Below are 20,997 nucleotides of genomic sequence, written 5' to 3' on the forward strand. Positions count from 1 at the left end.
CTCTAAGGACTTTGAATTTTTAAAAAAATTTTATTTATTTATTTGACAGACAGAGATCACAAGTAGGCAGAGAGGCAGGCAGAGAGAAGAAGGGAAGCAGGCTTCCCACTGAGCAGAAAGCCCCATGCGGGGCTGGATCCCAGAACCCTGGGATCCTGACCTGAGCCAAAGGCAGAGGCTTTAACCCACTGAGCCACCCAGGCACCCCAGGACTTCGAATGTTTAAAGGTCATTTTTTCAATGTTGAAGTCATTATGCTTCTAAAAGTCAAGTTTTCAAAGTCAAAATTCTTATCCACTCAAGACTAATAAACTGTGTGGGGGCATATTTGCTACCAAGTTCCTCTTGAAGTTACTGTCTATTGAGGACCTCCGCAAGTTCTACAGTTATAACACTCCATATTCAGCCACTATGGTAATGTCTCAACTATCCCATAAGAGATTATCAGGAAATACACCAAAATGTTAAGCGTGATTATTTCCAGGTGGGGTACTGAGTGATTTTTGCATTCATTTTTAATTCTTTTCTTCATGTTTCAACCTTTCAACAATAAGGTTCATTAATTTCTTCATTAGAAAAAAAGGCTTATCTTTACATTTCAGTCTAAATAATTTTACAAATTCTACAAATACCACAAATATGTAAAAAAAGAACTTATTAAAAGGCAATATTCCCAGTGGCTTTAATCTGCTTTTCTCCATTTCCAAATTTTCAGTACTGAATAGGTTACTTCTATCAGGAGAAACAATACACCTTATTTTCACATCTTGATATCCACCCACCTTTTAAACCTTAAACCAAAGTTACTTTGCATGCTAGTTTTCTTAAAACTCCTGAAGCTTTTCTCTTTCCTCTATAAGACTTAAGAGCAGATACTTTAGGTGCGAGCTTCCATCTTGACGCTAATCCAGCTTTCTAATATTTTTATAACTGCAATCAACTAGAACGGGCATCAGAATATATGTGGAGGATGGGGAAGAAATCCAGAAGATACTTGAATGTGCCACCACTTACAGGACGTTTAGGTTGGACTTTAAAAACACCCACCTGAAGGAATGCCATTTACATCTGAGTCCGGGGGCAACAGGGGAGAGAACCTTCCGGCATATAGCTGGGACCAGCTCATACAGCCATGTGCATGCTCTCTCTCAAGCACACACACACACACACACACACACACAGTGAGCAGGGTAGTGCCCTAGCCCAATCCCGCATGCCCTGCGGTTGCTTTTTTCACTTGCCCTTCCCTGGACTAGAACCAGCGCCCTACCTGCCTCAGGTACCACGGGGTATGACACACTGTCGTGCGCGAGCAGGCAAGACACACAGGCAGAGGGGCCATCCGCCCCTGGAAAGCGATGGGCTTCTAAAGGTCTGTCAGGTATGACTGTTCAGCCTGGCAACATTGCACACTCAGTCCACTTGTTTTCTTCTTGAGGAAAAGTAGTCTTTTTCTAACTCCCATGTGGTGACAACCCTGTGGACCATGGAACTTCTAAGCAGAGCAGAACTTACTGTTAGTGGTAAAGATGACTTCTCCTTCCTGCGGGATGGGATCTGTATCCGGGACCACCTGCAAGGCTCCCACTGTCCGGACGGCAGGGTCCAGGGTGACTGAACTTTCATTCACAGTGGTGTCGCTCGCGCCTGTGATCTGGTTGGTGGGTGGGCCTCCTAGAGATCCCTCGAAGTCGGTGGGCAAGTCATCTATGCAGTCGGCATTGGGCTAATATGAACAGAAAAGGATCTGCCCTTAGTGTTGGTCATCAAGTTAGAGATGAAATGTTCACAGCCTAAGTCTTTTGTCTCAATGGAAAACCAAGTCCTTTATGGTTCTCTTCCTGAATCACTTAAAAAATTTTTCTATTATAGTTTCTCTAATTAACTTGAAAACCACTTTCAGAATTTCCTTTCCAAGGGTTCCACTTAGATTTAGAGAGAACATTTTAATTCCAGGAGAAGAAATATTCATATATTAATATAATGGAGGGGGACATGGCATTTATTTATAATGATAGTCCTTCCTTACATATAGTGTGTACTCCTCATATAGTGTGTAGTTGACAGCTGATAATTATCCCCAAAGACCCATGCATTGTTTGCAAATGCACTGATGACAGTAGAGTAGAGAAAAGGCACAGAATCTGACTCATGGTGAACTGTTTAGTAGAGAGACACACAAAGCCACAGGGTGAGGCTATTTTTGTTGTGGTGGTTAAACATGAGCCAAAAGCCAGCTGTAAAAAATAACCTATTTACTTACCATGCAAACTGATCATACGTTTGTCAAATCCTCTAAGTGAAAACTTTACTATCCTAAAATCAGGGTGATGCCCTCTGGCTTAACGATCCACTCCCTGCAAGACTTGTCTCCCTCCAGGCCCTCATCGTCAGATCTCTGACAGCCTCACTTGAAGAACAAACAAATGGGGAGCTTTCTGCTTTACAAGGCACCCTGTGTTGGCTAGCCTTGTTAGACTATTCTACCATGGGGCAAAATCTTACCCATTGCAAGTTTTTCTCTTTGGCCTTAGTTCTGTTATTTGAAATAGTATTGAATATATTTATATGTCTTCCACAAACAACTTTTAAGATGATTTTCAGTTGTCATGCCTCTTTCTAACCTCCAAAATTATTTTAAAAAGATGGTGTTGCAGAGATACAGTGTTGAGATATATTAAGAATAGCTATGAATTAAATTTGGTTTTGCACTCGTAATGGATGCAGATCAGGTCAGGCAGGATTAGGTGAGGAAAATTCTAGATTGGCACCGATTAAATTAACATCATAATGACTACACTGTGTGTGAAGTTCACCCGAAGGGAAAATCTATAACCCATGGACTCACTGGGAGCACAAAGCAAGGAGCCCAAAGTGGGGGACTCTTGTTCTAACTTTCTACTCTTACACCAGTCTCCCAAGCTGCACACCTGTGTTTCCAATAGTCAGCTGGAAATTTCCATCAACCTCATAAAACACTCAAATTCAGCTCATTTCACCTTCTTCATCTCTATGGAAAGTGAGCCAATTCATGGAAACTCAAGTTATCAGAAGTCAGTTCGTGGAATGACCAACCTACCATGTTTACTAAACGTAGAGATCTTAACACTGGGCACGTTATGAATTTTCTCTCTCTGTTTCCAGCCTCCCTATTTCCTTACAGTTCCCTTCCTGGTATATTCCATTCTCTACTTTCTCACCAGAGCACTCTTTAAAAGACAAACAAACAGGGGTGTCTGGGTGGCTCAGTGGGTTAAGCGCCTACCTTTGGCTCAGGTCATGATCCCAGGGCTCTGCTCAGCAGGGAGCCTGCTTCCCCTCCCCTCATCTCTGCCTGTCCTTTTGCCTACTTGTGATCTCTGTCTGTCAAATAAATAAAATCTTTTTTTTTTTTAAAGATTTTATTTATTTATTTGACAGACAGAGATCACAAGTAGGCAGAGAGGCAGGCAGAGAGAGAGAGAGAGAAAGAGGGAAGCAGGCTCCCTGCAGAGCAGAGAGCCCGATGCGGGGCTCGATCCCAGGACCTTGAGATCATGACCCGAGCCGAAGGCAGCAGCCCAAACCACTGAGCCACCCAGGCGCCCCTAAAATCTTTTTTTTAAAAAGACTTTACTTATTTGTTTGAGAGACGGAGATAAATAAATAAATATCCCCAAATAAATAAAATCTTAAAAAAAAAAAAGACATACAAACAAACAAAAAATGGGGCACCTGAGTGGCTCAGTGGGTTAAGCCTCTGCCTTCAGCTCAGGTCATGATCCCAGGGTTCTGGGATCTAGCCCTGCATTGGGCTCTCTGCTCAGCAAGGAGCCTGCTTCCCTGCCCCCCCTGCCTGTCCTTCTGCCTACTTGTGATCTCTGTCTGTCAAATAAATAAAATCATAAAAAAAAAGACAAACAAACAAACAAACAAACAAAAAATGGGGCACCTGAGTGGCTCAGTGGGTTAAGCCTCTGCCTTTGGCTCAGGTCATGATCCTGGAGTCCCAGGATCAAATCCCAAGATAGAGTCCCATGTTGGGCTCCCTGCTCAATGGGGAGTCTGCTTCTCCCTCTGACCCTCCCCCTTCATGCTTTCTCTCTCTCACTTTCTCAAATAAATAAAGAGAATCTTAAAAAAAAAAAAGTATGGTTCTTTTTTCTCTTAAAGAATGAATTATAACGTCCTTACTGGGGCAAAACAGGGTCTCTACACCCTCACCCCAGCCAGCTTTTCTGACCTCCCCTCAGCCCTTGGAAACACAGACCATATAATCACTATCTCAGGGCTTTAGCTAATGCTCTGCTCAGCCCCCATCACCCCACCCCCTTTTCTTTCTCTAGGTCTCCAAATAACCATGGTGAATTCCTAACCATCCTTCAATTCCCAGGCCAAATGGCACCTTTCCAAGTGGCGTTCCCTCGCAGATAGCATCCTCCCTACTGTGATACTTTGTAGGCATTTATGGTTTATTTGTAACTGTGCTTGTCTTTGTCTCTCTCTACTAGTCCACAAGCTTTCTTTTCTGCCCAGTTTTATTCAGATCTAATTGACATGTAACAGTGGGGTAGCTTAGACAACAGGATGATTTGATACACACATATACACTGGAAAATGATGAACACATAGGTTTAGTCAATATCTATTATCCCATATAGTTACACGTTTGTTCTTGTAATGAGAACTTTTAAGATCTACACTCTTAGCAACTTTCAAATATATAATACAAGATTGTTACCATGCTGCAACTTACACCCCCAGGATTTATTTATCTTATAACTTGATCACCTTCACCCTCCCCACCCCACCCCCACCACAACCTCTGGCCTCTGGCAACTACCAGTCTGTTCTCTGTTTCTATGAGCTCAGTTTTTAGATCCCACATATAAATGGGACATAAGCTTTTTAGAGTGAAGCCACTACATCATGTTGATCTTAAATTCCAAGCCCTCACATAGTGTCTGACAATTATTAGGTGCTCAGCAAATACCCATTTGAGTATTATATCGGAGTCTCAGTTTACTACTATGAGAAGCTGGCAATGTTAGTATCTGCCCTAGATCAATGAAGGGAAGATTTGAGAAAATGCTTTTAAAAATGATCGGGTTCTGTGCAGAGGTAAGGTATGCTGTTCAAGGGCAGCAGAATGTGTCACCCCAAATACACTGTTGGCATAAAGATTATTTTGAGTTTGGGCGCCTGGGTGGCTCAGTGGGTTAAGCTGCTGCCTTTGGCTCAGGTCATGATCTCAGGGTCCTGGGATCAAGGCCCGCATCAGGCTCTCTGCTCAGCAGGGAGCCTGCTTCCCTCTCTCTCTCTCTGCCTGCCTCTCCATCTACTTGTGATTTCTGTCTGTCAAATAAATAAATAAAATCTTAAAAAAAAAAAGATTATTTTGAGTTAAACACAGTCGAGAAGAAGCAGATAAAGAAATGGTCTCTGTCCTCCCATCTGCCTAAAAGTAGGACACAAATTTGTAAAGGTGGCGTTCCTCCTCGTACCAGGAAGAGAAGAACATTCTTATTACCAGAGTCTGAGAGTTGATGCCAAATGGGTCTGTAATAACATACCTCATTACCACGCTCTTATCTGCCATTAGTTTCCCTCATATATGTACTTCCTCAGAATCTGCTGCCCTAGAAGCTCAAGGTCCCTTTCCTTTGTCTTATCACTTCTCTAAAACTTTGTTCTTTCATGAAGATGCTATGTCCAAGTTCTGACCGCCCCTTTGATTTGCTCATCCCTACACACTCCTGTATGAATGGACAACGCACATGTGAGTAAATAAATGTCTGGTTGTTTTTCTCTTGAAAATCTTGTTTATTTGTTTATTACTTGTTTGTTTGTTTACATGACAGAGAGAGCAAGAGAGCACAGCAGGGGGAGCAGCAGGCGGAGGGAGACAGAGAAGCAGGCTCCTTGCAGAGGAAGGAGGCCAATGTGAGACTCGATCCCAGGACCCTAGGATTATGACCTGAGCTGAAGGCAGACGCTTAACCTACTGGGCCACCCAAGGGCCTCTTCTCGTGGTAATCTTTTTCTAGTCTCATTTATAGGACCCCAGCAGGAGAACCTAGGAGGGTAGAAGGAAAAACCATGTTTTTTTCTTCCCCTACAGTATATAAAAACCCTTAAAAGCAAAACTGATTGTGTGTGGGGTGTCAAGGAAGAAAAGATTTCATCAGGAGAATACTGTGCTGGTCGGTCTTTCATCCAAAGCATCTGGATGCAGTTGTAGATGTGGTAACAACTGACATATTTTTCAAAAAGTTGACTTCTCTTGTTGATATCGTTCATTTGTTTTATTCTTTTCTTTTCTTAAAAAAAGTTATTGATTTTGATGTAGAGTGTTCTCTTTTACTTTGTGGACTAGTAAGATCAGTATTATATCCTTAACAGAAGGGGAAAAGAGAAAGAGCTAATTAGCTCAGTGAGATTGTTAATGGTGGCACGTGTGAATAATTTAGCTTAGGTATAATATTTAATAGACCACAATTTACAGAAACTCACATTTTATGTCCACCCTAAGTAGTTCATCAAATAGATATTTTGAAAAGAAACCCAATTTATAGATCTCTAAGAGAAATTACAGTCATATGTTTAGCAGAGATGTCAAATACCATCTGCGAATGAATACGGTATAGGTCTTCAGATTCAGGTGACCATGGGGAAACACCTCAAATAAATCAATCTCTAAACAGTCAGGAACTTGGGAATATCCCAGCTACATGGAATTTCCATTTAATAACTATTATCCTATTCATGTCAGGACAAGAGTGATAGGAGAAGGTGTTTGCTGGGATACGAAAGGCCTGGGTGACACAGTACCTTGTAGGAGGACTCACTGAGACCTCTGTTCTGTCATCTACAAAGACACACCTAGACCTGACAGGAGAGAAAGTAACATGAAGCACTGTTGTGTAGATAAAGGGGTGAAAACACTTCAGACAAGAAAGGGCCCCCTGCGGGCGCCTGGGTGGCTTAGTGGGTTAAGCCTCTGCCTTCGGCTCAGGTCATGATTTCAGGGTCCTGGGATCGAGCCCTGCACTGGGCTCTCTGCTCAGCAGGGAGGCTGCTCTCTGCCTACTTGTGATCTCTGTCTAATAAATAAATTAAATCTTAAAAAAGAAAAAAAAGAAAAGAAAGGGCCCCCTGCCCCTTTACAGTCAGTATTTTATTTCTCTCTCTCTCTTAAAGGTTTATTTATTTATTTGAGAGAGAGGAGAGACTGTGCATGCAGGGGGAGGGTCAGAGAGAAAGAGGGAGAATCCCAAGCAGAACTCACAATGAAGGGTTCGATCTCACAACCCGGAGATCATGACCTGAGCTGAAATCAAGAGTAGGATGCGTAACTCACTGTACCACCCAGGCACCCCAGTATTTTGTTTCTCTTGGTAACATGTAATAAAGACAGATACCCACTGTAATGGGAACTTCATAATCAGCAAGCTTTCGTTCTTTAGCTCATTTGAGAGATATCCCCTTACAAAATGAAAATGTCCCCAGGTTCCAGCTTTCAACTTACATGGACTTGCCTTATAGCACAGGTGCGTACAAGGATACTCAGTTAAAGTCAACCAAACCAAAATCGAGCCCAAAAAAACCCTTACCACCTGTAACTGGACAGCTCAGTTGGCCAAGATGACCACGGAGGCCTTGGTGAGCGGGCACTGTGCAAAGGAGGACTAGACTGAATTTCATAAATACGATTCTGTGACCAGCAGCCTTCAGACTCTGAAGGGCAATGAGGCCTCAAGACATGTATTGATCAACTTGGCACATGAAAGGGCTACAGAGATAAGAACCAATAGGCACTAACTGTTAGAGACTGACAAGCTCTTGTCAATTTTCCTGAAGAATGGAATGAATATAAGCAATTTAGAAAACATATGAAACAGTCTCTGTAAGCAGCATACAAAGGGTTTCAGTTAGCTATAGGAAGTATATACTAATTGAGAAGGCTGTGAGCTTGTCCAGTGACAGGGGAAGTTAAACAAATGCAATAAAACATCATCTTTTTGGAGTTTAGGCATGGTGCTGCTACCCAGGGGCGAAGTATAGAGTGGAACAACATTCCAAATTCGTCCCAGATCCCGACTTCAGTGTCATCCTCTAGGAAAAAAACAGAAAAGTCTTAGAGAGGCGAGAGGGTAGCCAGATGCCTTGGTGCTTCCTGAGAAGTAGCCCACAGGCTTTCTTCTTCCCAGAGGATGTTCTGTTCTCTAGGTCGAGCTCAGATACATGTCATGTTCCTGTCCAGCTCCCTGGTAAAATCCAAAAGATGCTACCCATGTTTATGTTTCTTAAGTCCAGTGTGCTAAATAACATCCCATCCTCCGTACTTGGTCAGCATGGAACCATGAACAAAAAAAACTCCTAAAAGTGAAAATGTTATTAATTTTGGAAATAAGCCCAAAGGCCACCCAATACTTCTATTTTAAAAACAGTATTTATTCTCAACTCCTTCTCAAGTACCTTCTGGAGAAGTCCTACCACCTCTGGCAAAGTCTGAAGTCAAATGCTATTTAGTACAAAACTTAACTACCAGGAGTGGTTTGGTTTCATTGTTCTGACCAAGAAGCACTGGGATAGACATTCAGGAGCTTCGAGAACATCCTGAGGAATAGGAACTGGGTCAGATAATGTGACTCTCTCTTTCATTGTTAAGTATTCTGCAGATGTTGGAGACTAAAGACACACACACACACACACACATGCAAGCACACACGTATATACATTTCCTGGCTCCCCCGTATGAATCTGCTGCAGCTAGCAATGTGAGAAGTGCAAACCCTGAGTTCAATTTTCTAAGCTCCCAATGTCTGGTAGAGAGGTTGGGTGCTTGGTAATATTTCACGTCCACTGTAATTGACTTTCACCTTGAACGCATTATGCATTTACAACTCTGGTCTGAAAATTTAATGCATTGGCTTTCAAAATCTAGCTCAAAGCCACAGTCACATGAGTTGATTTGTGTTTGGTGTACCAGCCATGAAAAATAGCACACAGCTGGCATGGACGCAGCTGCTACCGGGTAGAAAATTCAGCCAATGCCTGACCTCCGAGTCTTCAGGTGTGCCCTCTCCAACAGAGCCACTCTGATAGTCCTAGGATAATTAGCCCTTTGGCATTAAAGGGATCCTTTGATATCTGATCCTTTCTTCTTCAGTGCTATCTTGGGACCCTTAACATTCTCTTTATTCTCTGCCCTTAGTGGTGAGAAGTGACAAGAGAGAGGCTGCAGCAGAGCAGAGGGGATGGGGAGGAGGTTGGCCTCCGTATCCTGTTTGTCTAGCTGCTTTTAGACAGTGCCAGCGTTTTTTTTTTCACATCTCTGTGCAGCCCTCGGATTTGGTGGCCTGGCTTGCTTCCTGCCTTCACCGCAGCAGCTGGTGCCTCACCAGCCATCAACTGTGGCTTTGCTTGAATATGGTCCTGGGAAAGTCCTTCCCCGGAGCAGCGAGCCGACCAGCTGGTGGGGTTCTCCTTGCGCTGGGGGAGAGACTACATTTTATAAACACATAACTGAGGGCACAAATGGGACGGTAGCTCTAGAGTGAAGGGGTGCTGGCTCCGCCTTCCTGTTCACTCAAGGTCTCTGCAGAGACCTGAGATGAGCAGAGGCTCTGCGCCAGGTTCCCAGTGGCTGACTTTCCTTCCCCTTGTTCAGAAGAGTTCCTTTCCCGGGAAAGCTGGGCACTTCAGACTTTTCCAGAGAAGGGCAGCCTCAGAAAGTCGGCATGCAGAAGCCCTTGCAGGCAATGCTGTGAGTAATGCCACAGGAGGCAAGCACTGGGCACCAGGACCATCCTGCCTCTGCTGGGTCCTGCCTGCACTCACACCCAGAGCCCAGGGGAGAAGCCTACACGCTGCAGAAGCAGCATCTCGAGTCACAGGCGGGGAAGTGGTGAGAGGGTCGTGGTGTTCTCCGACTGAGAGAAAGTGAGAGGACAGATGTTTTCAGACATGGGCGTTCTCTTGGGGGCTCATCAGATGACACCCCCCGCTGTGCCGAGGAGGGATCAGAGAAAATCCGGGTGTGTGGTTTTCTCCCTGCTTTGGGGGTAATGCAGAAAGACACACATCACGATGCTGTAGGCTGGGCTGTGCTTACCGGGATCCCTAGGGCTTTAAGAATGTTCATCTTGCACATGGGACAGGTGCGATGGTCTAGAAGCCAGGGGTCAACGCAGGACTTGTGGAAAAGATGCCTGCAATGAGAACCACACATCTTAGAGCGGCGGCGACTGCGGAGGGGACCTAGTCCACCACAGCCCAGAGACTCGTCCAAGGTCACTCGACCGCGCGGAGACGACCTAGTCCACCACAGCCCAGGGACTCATCCAAGGTCACTCGACTGCGCAGAGACGACCTAGTCCACCACAGCCCAGAGACTCGTCCAAGGTCACTTGATGTGCAGAGGCAGAGCCGAGACTCAAACCTCCATCTCCTGGCTCCATGGGCCTGGGAGCTGCCTCTCATACCCGGTTGCTAATACAGTCAGACTTTGTCTGGATCCCAGGACTGTCCTCTGGGATTCACAACGGAGTCTTCCAAGTTTCAGAAAATGTAGAGAATGGAGACACAGAGAGATTTTGCTCTTTCTCAGTAGGAAGAAGGCTTAGTGGGAAAGAATGGAAGCAGGGAGGCCTGCCCGGACCTTTTGAGGATAGACCTTGAGAGAGAGAGAAAGATTACCTGCAACTAAATCCAAAGTTTCTCTTTTTCACAGTCAGAAGACAACTGCAAAATAAAGCCTTGTTTCCATTAATACTTGGGCTGTCACACAGAAGGGCAGCAGAGCTCCTGGAAGCATTTCATAACACAGATGACATTTTACGTTGTGATGACTGCTGGCTGCCGAAGCAGAAGCCGGGCTGAACCGTCCTGTACCCTTTACTGTTTGTACAGCTGATGCACTCATGGCCCCTGCCGTGCCCATGCTCCAGGCCCGTGGGCCTTCCCTGCATACCAGCAGAAGTGGGGCGCTCAGGACGGGCAAGAGGGGGGCCTCCTAACTGACCTTTCACTCAACTTGGCTCTCCAGGGGCCCAAGAGATCAGCAGGGACTTCTCGAGTCAGAAGCTTTTCTTCTCACTCGCAAGACGCCGGGCCACCAGCAGAAGCAGATAGAACTTCCTGCCTGGGGCAAGATGAGAGCGAATGGTCTGCCTGAAGTAGGAGGGCTTTGCAGGAAATTCCGTCCACCCTGACCGCATCCTCAGCGCAGCACCATTCCTGGAATATGTTTACTCTCTCTCTCACCTTCGTCTTCTTCCTTTCTAACAGTTCTAACTTTTCTTTGTGTTAGAGGGCTTTCTGCTCAGATGCTTCAAAGGGACCCCTAAATGAGGGAAGAAGGTGGGAAGGGCCAGCTTTTAAATGGAAATTGAGAAGAAACCCACGTGCTGAGGCTGGGGTTGGAGGTAGGCTGGATAGGAGTAGGTTGGGGATTACAACAGGAGAGTAGCAACTTGCACAGATCATCATGTTCCCAGATGATCGCTTGGAATGCCTGCAGATTTATTCTTTGGTAGATACGTATCACACTCATTCGTTCCTCTATCCATCCATTCATCCAACAAGTAATAAAGGCCAAGGATCGTGCTCAACTCTGGGAATGAACATGGTAGCGATTTGGCTCCTTTCCCTTCAGGAGTGTAACAAGAGGAGCAGATGCTAATAAAATAATAGAAATAAGCTACTTAATGACAACCGTGCTAAGTATCCCATTAGAAGAACATGGAGTTTGGGGAGGCTTCTAACTGGGAGATCTATCCCGTTGGGGTACTCAGGATAGACCTTCCCCATGAAGAGCCAAAGCCGAAACACTTGAGGGTTACATGGACACTATCTGCATGAGAGGGAGGGGAGAGGAAGGAGGGTGTTCTAGGCAGAACAATGGACTGGACGAGAGCCCTGAGATGGGCACTGGCAGGAGTGAGGGAGAGACTAAAGAGGGATGAAGCCACCTTCTCCACCCCCCTCCCCAACAGCGGTACGGACCTCCCCATGTTCTGGCTCTGCTCTCAGGGAACAAGTTCTGAATCTCAACTTGCTCACCAACTGGCATTCCTTTGGGGAAAAAAGCCGAACATCATGATCCTTCTGACTGTTCCGGGGAGTCAGCCTCTCTGCGTCCCCCGCACATGTGCTGGCACCAGAACGACAGGAGGGCCAGTCACTAGTAGCTGTCTGAGCTTCAGTAAGTCTCTTATTATCCCCAAGCTGCAGGTACCCCTGGAGCTACAGCTACCCAGGCAGAGATGTCTTCCTAGAGTCTCCCCCGCAAAAGCTGACTCTTGAACACCTTGAGTCATTCCTCCCTGTGAACTTGTCATTCTGACATCTCTGTGATGCTAAGTTTTGTGGGTCAGCTCGGCTAGGCTCTAGTGCCCAGTCATTCAGTGAAACCCTAATCTAGGGGAATGTCATAGATCTAGATTATCCCAAATAGACCAGGTGGGCCTTATCCAATCAGTTAAAGGCCATAAGAATAAAACTGAGGTTTCCTGAGGAAGCAGAAATTATGCCTCCAGTCAGCAGCATCAGATCCTGCTCGAGCTTCTAAACTGTAGGCCTGCCCCACAGATTCCTGACTTGCCAGCCCTATGATCATGTAAGCCAATTTCTTGAAAAATCAATGCCTTGAAAACTCTCTCTATATATACCTATGATATGTAATATAGTGAGATCAGTGGGATTCTTTGGAGAACACTGACCAGTACATCCTCCAATGAGAATATAAGGTCCATGAGAGAAAAATCTTCATTTGCCTAATTCACTATTGCATCCCCAGCACCTAAAATAGTTCCTGGCACAAAGGTGATACTCAAGAAATATTTGCTATATGGATGGATACTTATCCAAAGACCTGGTCCCCCTCACCACCTATGCACGGTCATCAAGCCACGTGGCCTCCCTCGAGCAGAATCTCTTCCACACGCCCCGCTTCATGTCTATTCTCAACGCTTCTCCTTCACTCTTCATTTTGTTGATGGTCTTTATTATTAAAATAACATTGCCACTACTCTCCATGCCACAAGCTTTTCCTGTTCTTTTCATCCCACTCATCCTTGCCAGATTTATCTTCCTAAAATACAGCACTAGCTGCGTCACCCGCTTGTTCCGTTCTGTTCTGTGCTAGGAGCTGGGTACAAAGATGAATAAGACAAGGGCCCTCCACCAGTGCAGGAGCCCAGGGCTTCGACGGGTCCCTGTGAACTGCAACAGAAAGGCCACTGAAAAGCCACACCCCTGGATCCACTGCTTTCTGGCTCTTTGGTCTTGGGCAGGTCTTAATATCCCCAAGACTCAGCTGCTCACCTGTGACATTTTCTTCAAAGCGTGGAGTTTGCGAGTGAATGAGTCCGTGTGTGTGTGTGTGTGTGTGTGTGTGTGTGTGTGTGTGTTGGGGTAGGGGGTAAATAAGGACCACAAAGCTGAAAACGTAACTCCAGGCCCTCCTCAATTGTAAGCTACTGTTAATCTTATTGATACCACTGTACTGCACCTTGTTTTTAGATACTATGTTACTACTCTGATCGCTACTCTTTAGAATATTCTTTTAACATTTTAACAAGTAAAGGCAAATTTTAAAAAATCAGAGGGAGAGCGAGGGCAAAAACTACGAGTGCTCAAGTGACATGTAGAGCGATCATGCTAATTAGTAACTAACATTCATTTATTTCTAGCACCATACTTCTTGTGTGGACCATCAACTATGAAGTTGATGTATCTTTATCTTTATATATCTTTATAATTGGGATTGCAAAAACCATTTTTCCCCCCCAAGTGGAAAGAAAAATAAAAGTTACTAGGCTAAACAAATAAACAAAGAGGTAGGGAAAGAGTCCAGCCTTTACTGAGAAGCACCAATGGTTGAGTAAATGTCTCTACCACAAAGTCAATGTCAACTCATCCTGTTTGTATGATTCACAGTACAGCACTATTCCTTCCCATTTATTTAAAAATTTTAAAAGTTTTATTTATTTATTTGACAGACAGAGATCACAAGTAGATGGAGAGGCAGGCAGAGAGAAAGGGGGAAGCAGGCTCCCTGCTGAGCAGAGAGCCGGATGCAGGGCTCCATCCCAGGACCCTGAGATCATGACCTGAGCCGAAGGCAGAGGATTTAATTCACTGAGCCACCCAGATGCCTGGCTTCCCATGTTTTTAACAAAGGCTGAGTGAGAAAGTCCATACTGGGGAACATTGGGACAAGATTGTCTATCTCATAACAATCCTGACAAGCTGGAAATACAACAGAGGATCAATCAAAACTCTGCTCCCAGGCGCCTCGGTGGCTCAGTGGGTTAAAGCCACTACCTTTGGCTCAGGTCATGGTCTCAGGGTCCTGGGATCGAGTCCCACATCGGGCTCTCTGCTCAGCAGGGAGCCTGCTTCCTACTCTCTCTCTCTCTGCCTGCCTCTCCATCTACTTGTGATCTCTGTCAAATAAATAAATAAAATCTTTAAAAAAAAACAAAAAACAAAACTCTGCTCCCTCTTTAGTCATCAAAGTTAAGCAAACGTTTAAGAAAAAGTTCTTCAAACACCTGACAAAAGATGATGCCAACTACTACATAATGAGGCTGAGCTTATTATGAGTAATAAGTTCTCACCTTTTTTTTTTTTTAGCAGTAATGACCCCGTTAAGCTCATTCCCCATTTATTAATTCTTGTTTCCCATTGTCCTTTTGCCTTTATGTGTGACACCCTCTCCAATTAAATGGCCTTTTTTTTTTTTTCTCCACCTGGTTGAAGAATGGAGCCCTTCTGGCCTTTCTATCTCGTTCGTTTTTGTAAGCTTTGTCAGACCCTGTCACCCTGACATTGACATTAAAATTCCGTGGCTTTACTTTAGGCACCAACACAAGCTGTTGCACTGCCTTCAGTGAAATGGTTATCAAAGAACACGAGTCACTCAGGGACCCAGGCAACATTAACTCTTTAGACGGAATACATCCAGTGCTTCTCTGGGTAGTCAGGACACTTCTTCATAGCCTCAGAATCCTACTTGTAAAGTCGTCGATGAAGTCAGAGTTTCTAAATGGATAGCACTAATTTAAATAAATTAATAAATCTCTACTGGTTACTGAATGCCTACTATGCACCAGGCATATTATATATGAGTAATGCGTAACAGCCCTATGAGATAGAAATTATTATTCCCATTTTATGGAGAAATAAGCTGAAGCTCATTGAAGTAAGTTCAGTTATCCAAAGAGTGAGGAAGCTGCCGAGCCTGTCCTACACTCAGTGGTTTTACCTAATTCTACACTCCACCACTCTCTTTTCCCTACTGAATGTCATGGGGGGGGTTGGGAGGGTTGGGGTTGGAGGAGGTGGAAGAATTCAAATTGTTATTCTTCCCCAGTGAATTTTGTGATTCAGCTCTAAGGAGGCAGTATCTTAGCTACAGGGGTTGGGAATCAGGCAAAACCAAAGGGAAAAGTGATCTGCCTTAAGCGTGTTCACTTGGCTACAGAAGGAAAAAGCTGTCAAACAATGGCCTCATCAGAACTATACTTAGATATTAGGGTGTCTGATTTATTTGGGAAGAGGATAACATTGGCCTCTAAATGCTCTGTACTCCCCCATTCTCCACTGCCCCGCAGATCTGGTAAATGATGAGCTGGCAAACTCTATCCCCTTCCCTCAAGATTTTTGTATTTGAATTATAAAGTACCAGAGAAAGTTATACCCAACGTTTTTTCAGGGCTCTTCTTGACATGGTCTGGTTTCCCTTGCTTGCTTTAGCTTTCTAAAATATAAACATGATATCAATCTGGAGACTTGAAATGCTTCAGGACCACCCCCCACCACCACCAGCACAAAGTCAAGATGCATGAACACAGAGCACACAGAATGCTCACCCGACCAGGCACTTGTCACATCTTCTGATATGTCCCACATTTACCCCACAATTTCACCATAACTCTGGAATGCCCTTCTCATTTTTTTCCCTCTGGTGTGTCAAATCTTGTCGCATTTCAAGTCATAGCTCAGATATCCCTTCTCTTCTCTGAACATCCCAACCCTTTTCTCGAAACTCTGCCAAGGAGAGTTACTTTTCCTTTTTGCCCTATTGTGTTTTCCTACATGTTGCAGTAGCTGAGTATGTGTCTCAGTTTCAGAGTTTGACTATGACTCCTTAGCTTTGTGACCTTGAGTAAGTGATTTAAGTTGTCTGAGGCTCAGTTTTCTCTTTCGGTTTTTATGACAATATCCTTTAATTGGTGTAACAACCCTCCGAAGTGATAGTTTATGATAATCCTTCAGAGGGTTGTTATTATAATCAAAGAACAAAGAACAAATGAAGCACAAAGTTAGTAGACCAAAAGAAATAACAGAGATTAGAGACGAAATAAATGAAATAGAGACTAAAAGGACAATAAAGAAGATATATGAAATTAAGAGCTCATCTTTGAAAAGATAAACAAAACTGACAAGTCTTTAGCTGCACTCACCAAGGAAAACAGGGAGAGGACTAAAATCATAAATGAAAGAAATGTTACAGCTCATACCACAGAAATGCAAAGGCTCATAAGAAACCACTATGAATAATTCCATGCCAAAAATTTGGGCAAGGTAGAAGACATAGATACATTTCCAGAAACATACAAATTACAAGAGTGAATAATGATGAAGTAGGAAATCTGAACAGATCGATGACTAGTAAAGAGACTGAATCACTAAAAAGAAAACCTTCCCCAAAAATAAAAGTCCAGGACCAGATGGTTTCACTGGTGCAATGTATCAAACATTCAAAGTAAAAGTAATACCAGTCCTTCTCAAACTCTGCCAAAAAATAGAAGAGGAGGAACTCTCTCACATTCATTTTATAAGGCCAGAACTGCCCTGACACCAAGGAACTAAAGAAGGACACCACAAACACAAAAAAAGAATTTTATATGCCAATATATGCCAATATATTGCAATATATATGCCAATAACCCTGATGAACATAGATGCCAAAATCCTCAACTAAATATCAGAAAAGCAAATTCAACAGTACATTAAAGGGCTCGTACACCATGATCAAGTGGGATTTATTCCAAAGATGCAAGGATGGTTCAACTCCACAAATCCTCAATGTTATACCACATTATCAAAACGAAGGATAAAAATCTTATGATCATCTCAATGGCTGCAGAAAAAGCATCTGACAAAATTCAATATCCATTTATGATAAAAACTCTCAACAAAGAAGGTATAAACGGTGAGTACCTCAAATAATAAAGACCATATATGACAAACCCACAATGTTAGCTATCAAATACTGACTCAAGGTAAAAAGCTGATAGATTTTCCTTTAAGATCAGGAAAAAGGCAAGGATGCCCACTCTTGCCACTTTTATTTAACACAGTATTAAAATCCTAGACAGAACATTAGGCAAAAAAAAAAAAAATAATGGGATCAAAAGTGGAAAGGAAGACATAAAACTGTCACTATTTGCAGATGACATGATATTATATATAGAAAATCCTAAAGACTTCATCAAAAACTGTTAAGAATAAATGAGTTCAGTGAAGTTGCAGGAGACACAAAATCAGTATGCAAAAATCAGGTGCATTTCTATATACTAATAGTGAACTGTTAGAGAAATTAAGAAAACAATCCTATTTGTAACTACATCCAAAAAATACCTAGGAATAAATTTAACCAAGGAGGTGAAAGACCTGTACACTGAAAATTATAAGACACAGATGACAGCAACTGAAGACACAAACAAATGGAATGATACTCTGTGCTCAGAGATTGGAAAAAATCAATATTGTTGAAAATCCGTACTACCCAAAGCAATCTACTATCGCTTCTCGGCCTTTTGGCTAAGATCAAGTGTAGCAATCTACAAATTCAATACAATCCCTAGCAAAATTCCAGTATCAATTTTCAAAGAGAAGGACAAATAATCCCCAAATTTATATGGATCCACACACACAAAACCCCAAAGGGCCAAAGCAATCTTGAAAAAGAACAAAGCTGGAAGCATCAGGCTCTCTGATTTCAGATTGTATTACAGAGCTATAATAATTGAAACAGTATGGTATTGGCATAAAAACAGACACATATAGATCAGTGGAACAAAACAGTGAGCCTAGATATAAACCCATGCAGATATGGTCAATTAATTTATAACAAAGAAGTGAAGAATATACAATGGGGAAAGCCCAGTCTCTGTGATAAATGGTGCTGGGGAAATTGGACAGCCAAAGAATGAAAAGTATACCCTTATCTTATACCATACACAAAAATTAACTCATGGACTAAAGACTTAAACATAAGACCTGAAACCATAAACCCCTAGAAGAAAACACAGGCACTAAGCTCTCTGACATAGGGCTTGGCAATTTTTTTTTTTTGAATCTGACACCAAAGGCAAAAGCAATAAAAGCAAAAATAAACAAGCAGGAAAAAATAAACAAGTGAGATGACAAACTAAAAAAAGCTTCTGCAGAACAAGGGAAACCTCAACAAAATAAAAAAGCAATCTACTGAATGGGAGAAGATATGTGCAAGTCACATACCTGATAAAGGACTAATATCCAACATATACAAAGAATTCATACAGCTTGACAGCAAAATATAATCTAATTAAAACATGAGCTGAAGATCTGAATAGACATTTTCCTAAAGAAGACACACAGATGCCCAACGACTACATGAAAGGATGCTCAATATCACTGATCATTAGAGATATCCCAGTTGAAACCACAATGAGATATCACCTCACACCTGTTGAAATGGCTTTTTTCAAAAATACAAGACATAGTAAGTGTTGGAGAGGATGTAGAGAAAAGGGAACCAGCATACACTGTCGGGGGGAATGCCAACTTCTGCAGCCAGTGTGGAAACCAGTATGGAGATTCCTCAAAAGATTAAAAATAGGACTACTGTATAATCTAACAACTCCACTCCTGGGTATTTATCTGAAAAAAAAAAAAACAAAAGCATGAACTCAAAAAGATATCTGCTCCTCCATATTCCTTGCAGCATTCTTTATAATAGCCAAGATATGGGAACAACCTAAGTGTCCATCAATGGACGAATGGATAAAGAAATGTGGTGTGTACACACACACACACACACACACACATACTCTCTCTCTCTCTCTGTCTCATGCACACAATGGAATATATTACTCAGCCACAAAAAGAATGAAATCTCACCACTTGTGACAACATAGATGAACCTGGAGGGCATCAGACTAAATTAAATAAGTCAGAGAAAGATAAACACTGTACAATGTCTCTTGTACATGCTGCTTAAAAACAAAGATAATAATAACAACAGCAAGACAACAAACAAATACAGAATAAACTGCTAAGATGCTGGTTGTGGGCGCAGAGGTGGGGTGAGGAGGTCAAAAGGAAAAAAGATAGTTTCGGTACTGCTTAGCTAATACCATTCCAAGGAACTGAAAGCCACTGATTACATGTTGATCTTATATCCAGATCCCTTAAAATTGTTTTATTTGTTCTAACATATTTTCACAAATGCATAATTACTGTTGAGGAAAGAATATTCCTTGCTGATATTTTTGCCCAAACTGAATTTAAGACTTCAGATAAATGTCTTAAAACACTTGCAAAAGTGGGGCTCCGAGGTGGCTCAGTCAGTTAAGCTCTGGACTCTTGGTTTTGGCTCAGGTCACAATCTCAGAGTCGTGGGATCGAGCCCCGTGGCAGCTCCATACTCAGTGTACAGTCTACTGGAGACTCTCTCCCTCTGTCCTTTCCCCTCCCCCACCCCCTGTGCACACTCACATGTACTCTCTCTCAAATAAGTGAATAAATCAATAAATAAAATCTTTTAAAAAGACTTGCAAAAGTGTTTCCTAACTAAAATTTTAAAAAAATGGAAATTAAAACAAGGAAAAATTTTTTTGTGGATAATTTGCATTCATGTTTAAATTTGGTAATAGATCATGCTGGCAATGGGGTAAACATTCATATACTTTTGGTGAGAACATAAATTGGTTTAACCATATCAAGCAATAAGGCAGATTGCACTAATATTGAAATGCATAACCCCTTTTATCCTGCAAAAAACCAGAATCTGGTTTAGACTTCAATCTTTAAACTGAGAAGAAATCTAAGTTGTAAAAGAAAAAAGGACGAAGAGTATAAAATATTTACAATACTCCCTGGCACATTAGAAGCTAAAGCATCATGGGTTTTTGTTTGTTTGTTTGTTTTCGTTTTTAAGAGAGGGAGGGGTGAGGGGCAGAGGGAGAGAGAGAATCTGAATCAGGCTCCACACCCAGCATGGAGCCCAACACTGGGCTCGATCTCATAACCCTGAGATCATGACCTGAGTAGAAATCAAGAGTCGGACGCTTAACTGACTGAGCCACAGAGTTTGAGACACCCCTGGGGGGCAGAGTCAAAGTATTTCTATCTCCAAAACCCAGTAGAGTACCAAGAATAGAATATACTTTCAATATTGTGTGCTGAAAAAATGAATTCTGAAAGTCCGTTTTCCCCAAGTCATGATTTGATTAACAACAATTTAATTCTTATTCCTTGCAAGTGAGCTTACTGTGGTAAAGCATACTCAGAAAGCACTTTCCTTAATTTTAATAGATTCTCAAATATAAAAACAATTCTGCCTTCTTCTGGGGGCCAGTGGCTCCCAGCAAGAACATTGGGGACATCGATGAGCCTACATTCTACCTAGACTGCCTGGTAGACATTACAAAGAGCCATTCCTTCTATGCAAATCTCATTTTGGGAACATCGATTTACGGATCTGAGCATGAGTATTACCAAGGTTAGAATGACCAAAATGGCAGGAAGGGTGGCACTTACAGAATGTCAACTGAGCTCAGACAGTGTCATGCATGTTGCACAGGAGAAATGTATTCTATTCCTCTCCAGGGGACAAAAGAAATCTAAATCGTTATCGTTGATTTTCTTACAGGATTCCATTTGTCTTGCTGCTCCTAAAATCAGGTGAATTCAATAAGAACTTCACCAGACTTTGACAGTCATGGCTTTGAAAGACAC

At 42.7% G+C, this 20,997-nt stretch overlaps 1 protein-coding gene across 3 annotated transcripts in view; it reads right to left on the reverse strand.

The window, feature by feature from the left end:
* Positions 1-20,997, reverse strand: part of RNF150 (ring finger protein 150) — a 306,711-nt gene that overhangs the window by 85,918 nt on the left and 199,796 nt on the right. For all 3 annotated transcript variants that reach the window (XM_032333473.1, XM_032333470.1, XM_032333472.1), the window contains exons 5-6: positions 10,097-10,193; positions 1,516-1,726 (exon numbers count right to left, since the gene is read on the reverse strand). In XM_032333473.1, the coding sequence (XP_032189364.1) occupies positions 1,516-1,726; positions 10,097-10,193 (308 nt within the window). The remainder of the gene's footprint in view (positions 1-1,515; positions 1,727-10,096; positions 10,194-20,997) is intronic.

This window comes from Mustela erminea, chromosome 2 (assembly GCF_009829155.1).
Source record: "Mustela erminea isolate mMusErm1 chromosome 2, mMusErm1.Pri, whole genome shotgun sequence".
Classification (NCBI taxonomy): Eukaryota; Metazoa; Chordata; class Mammalia; order Carnivora; family Mustelidae; genus Mustela; species Mustela erminea.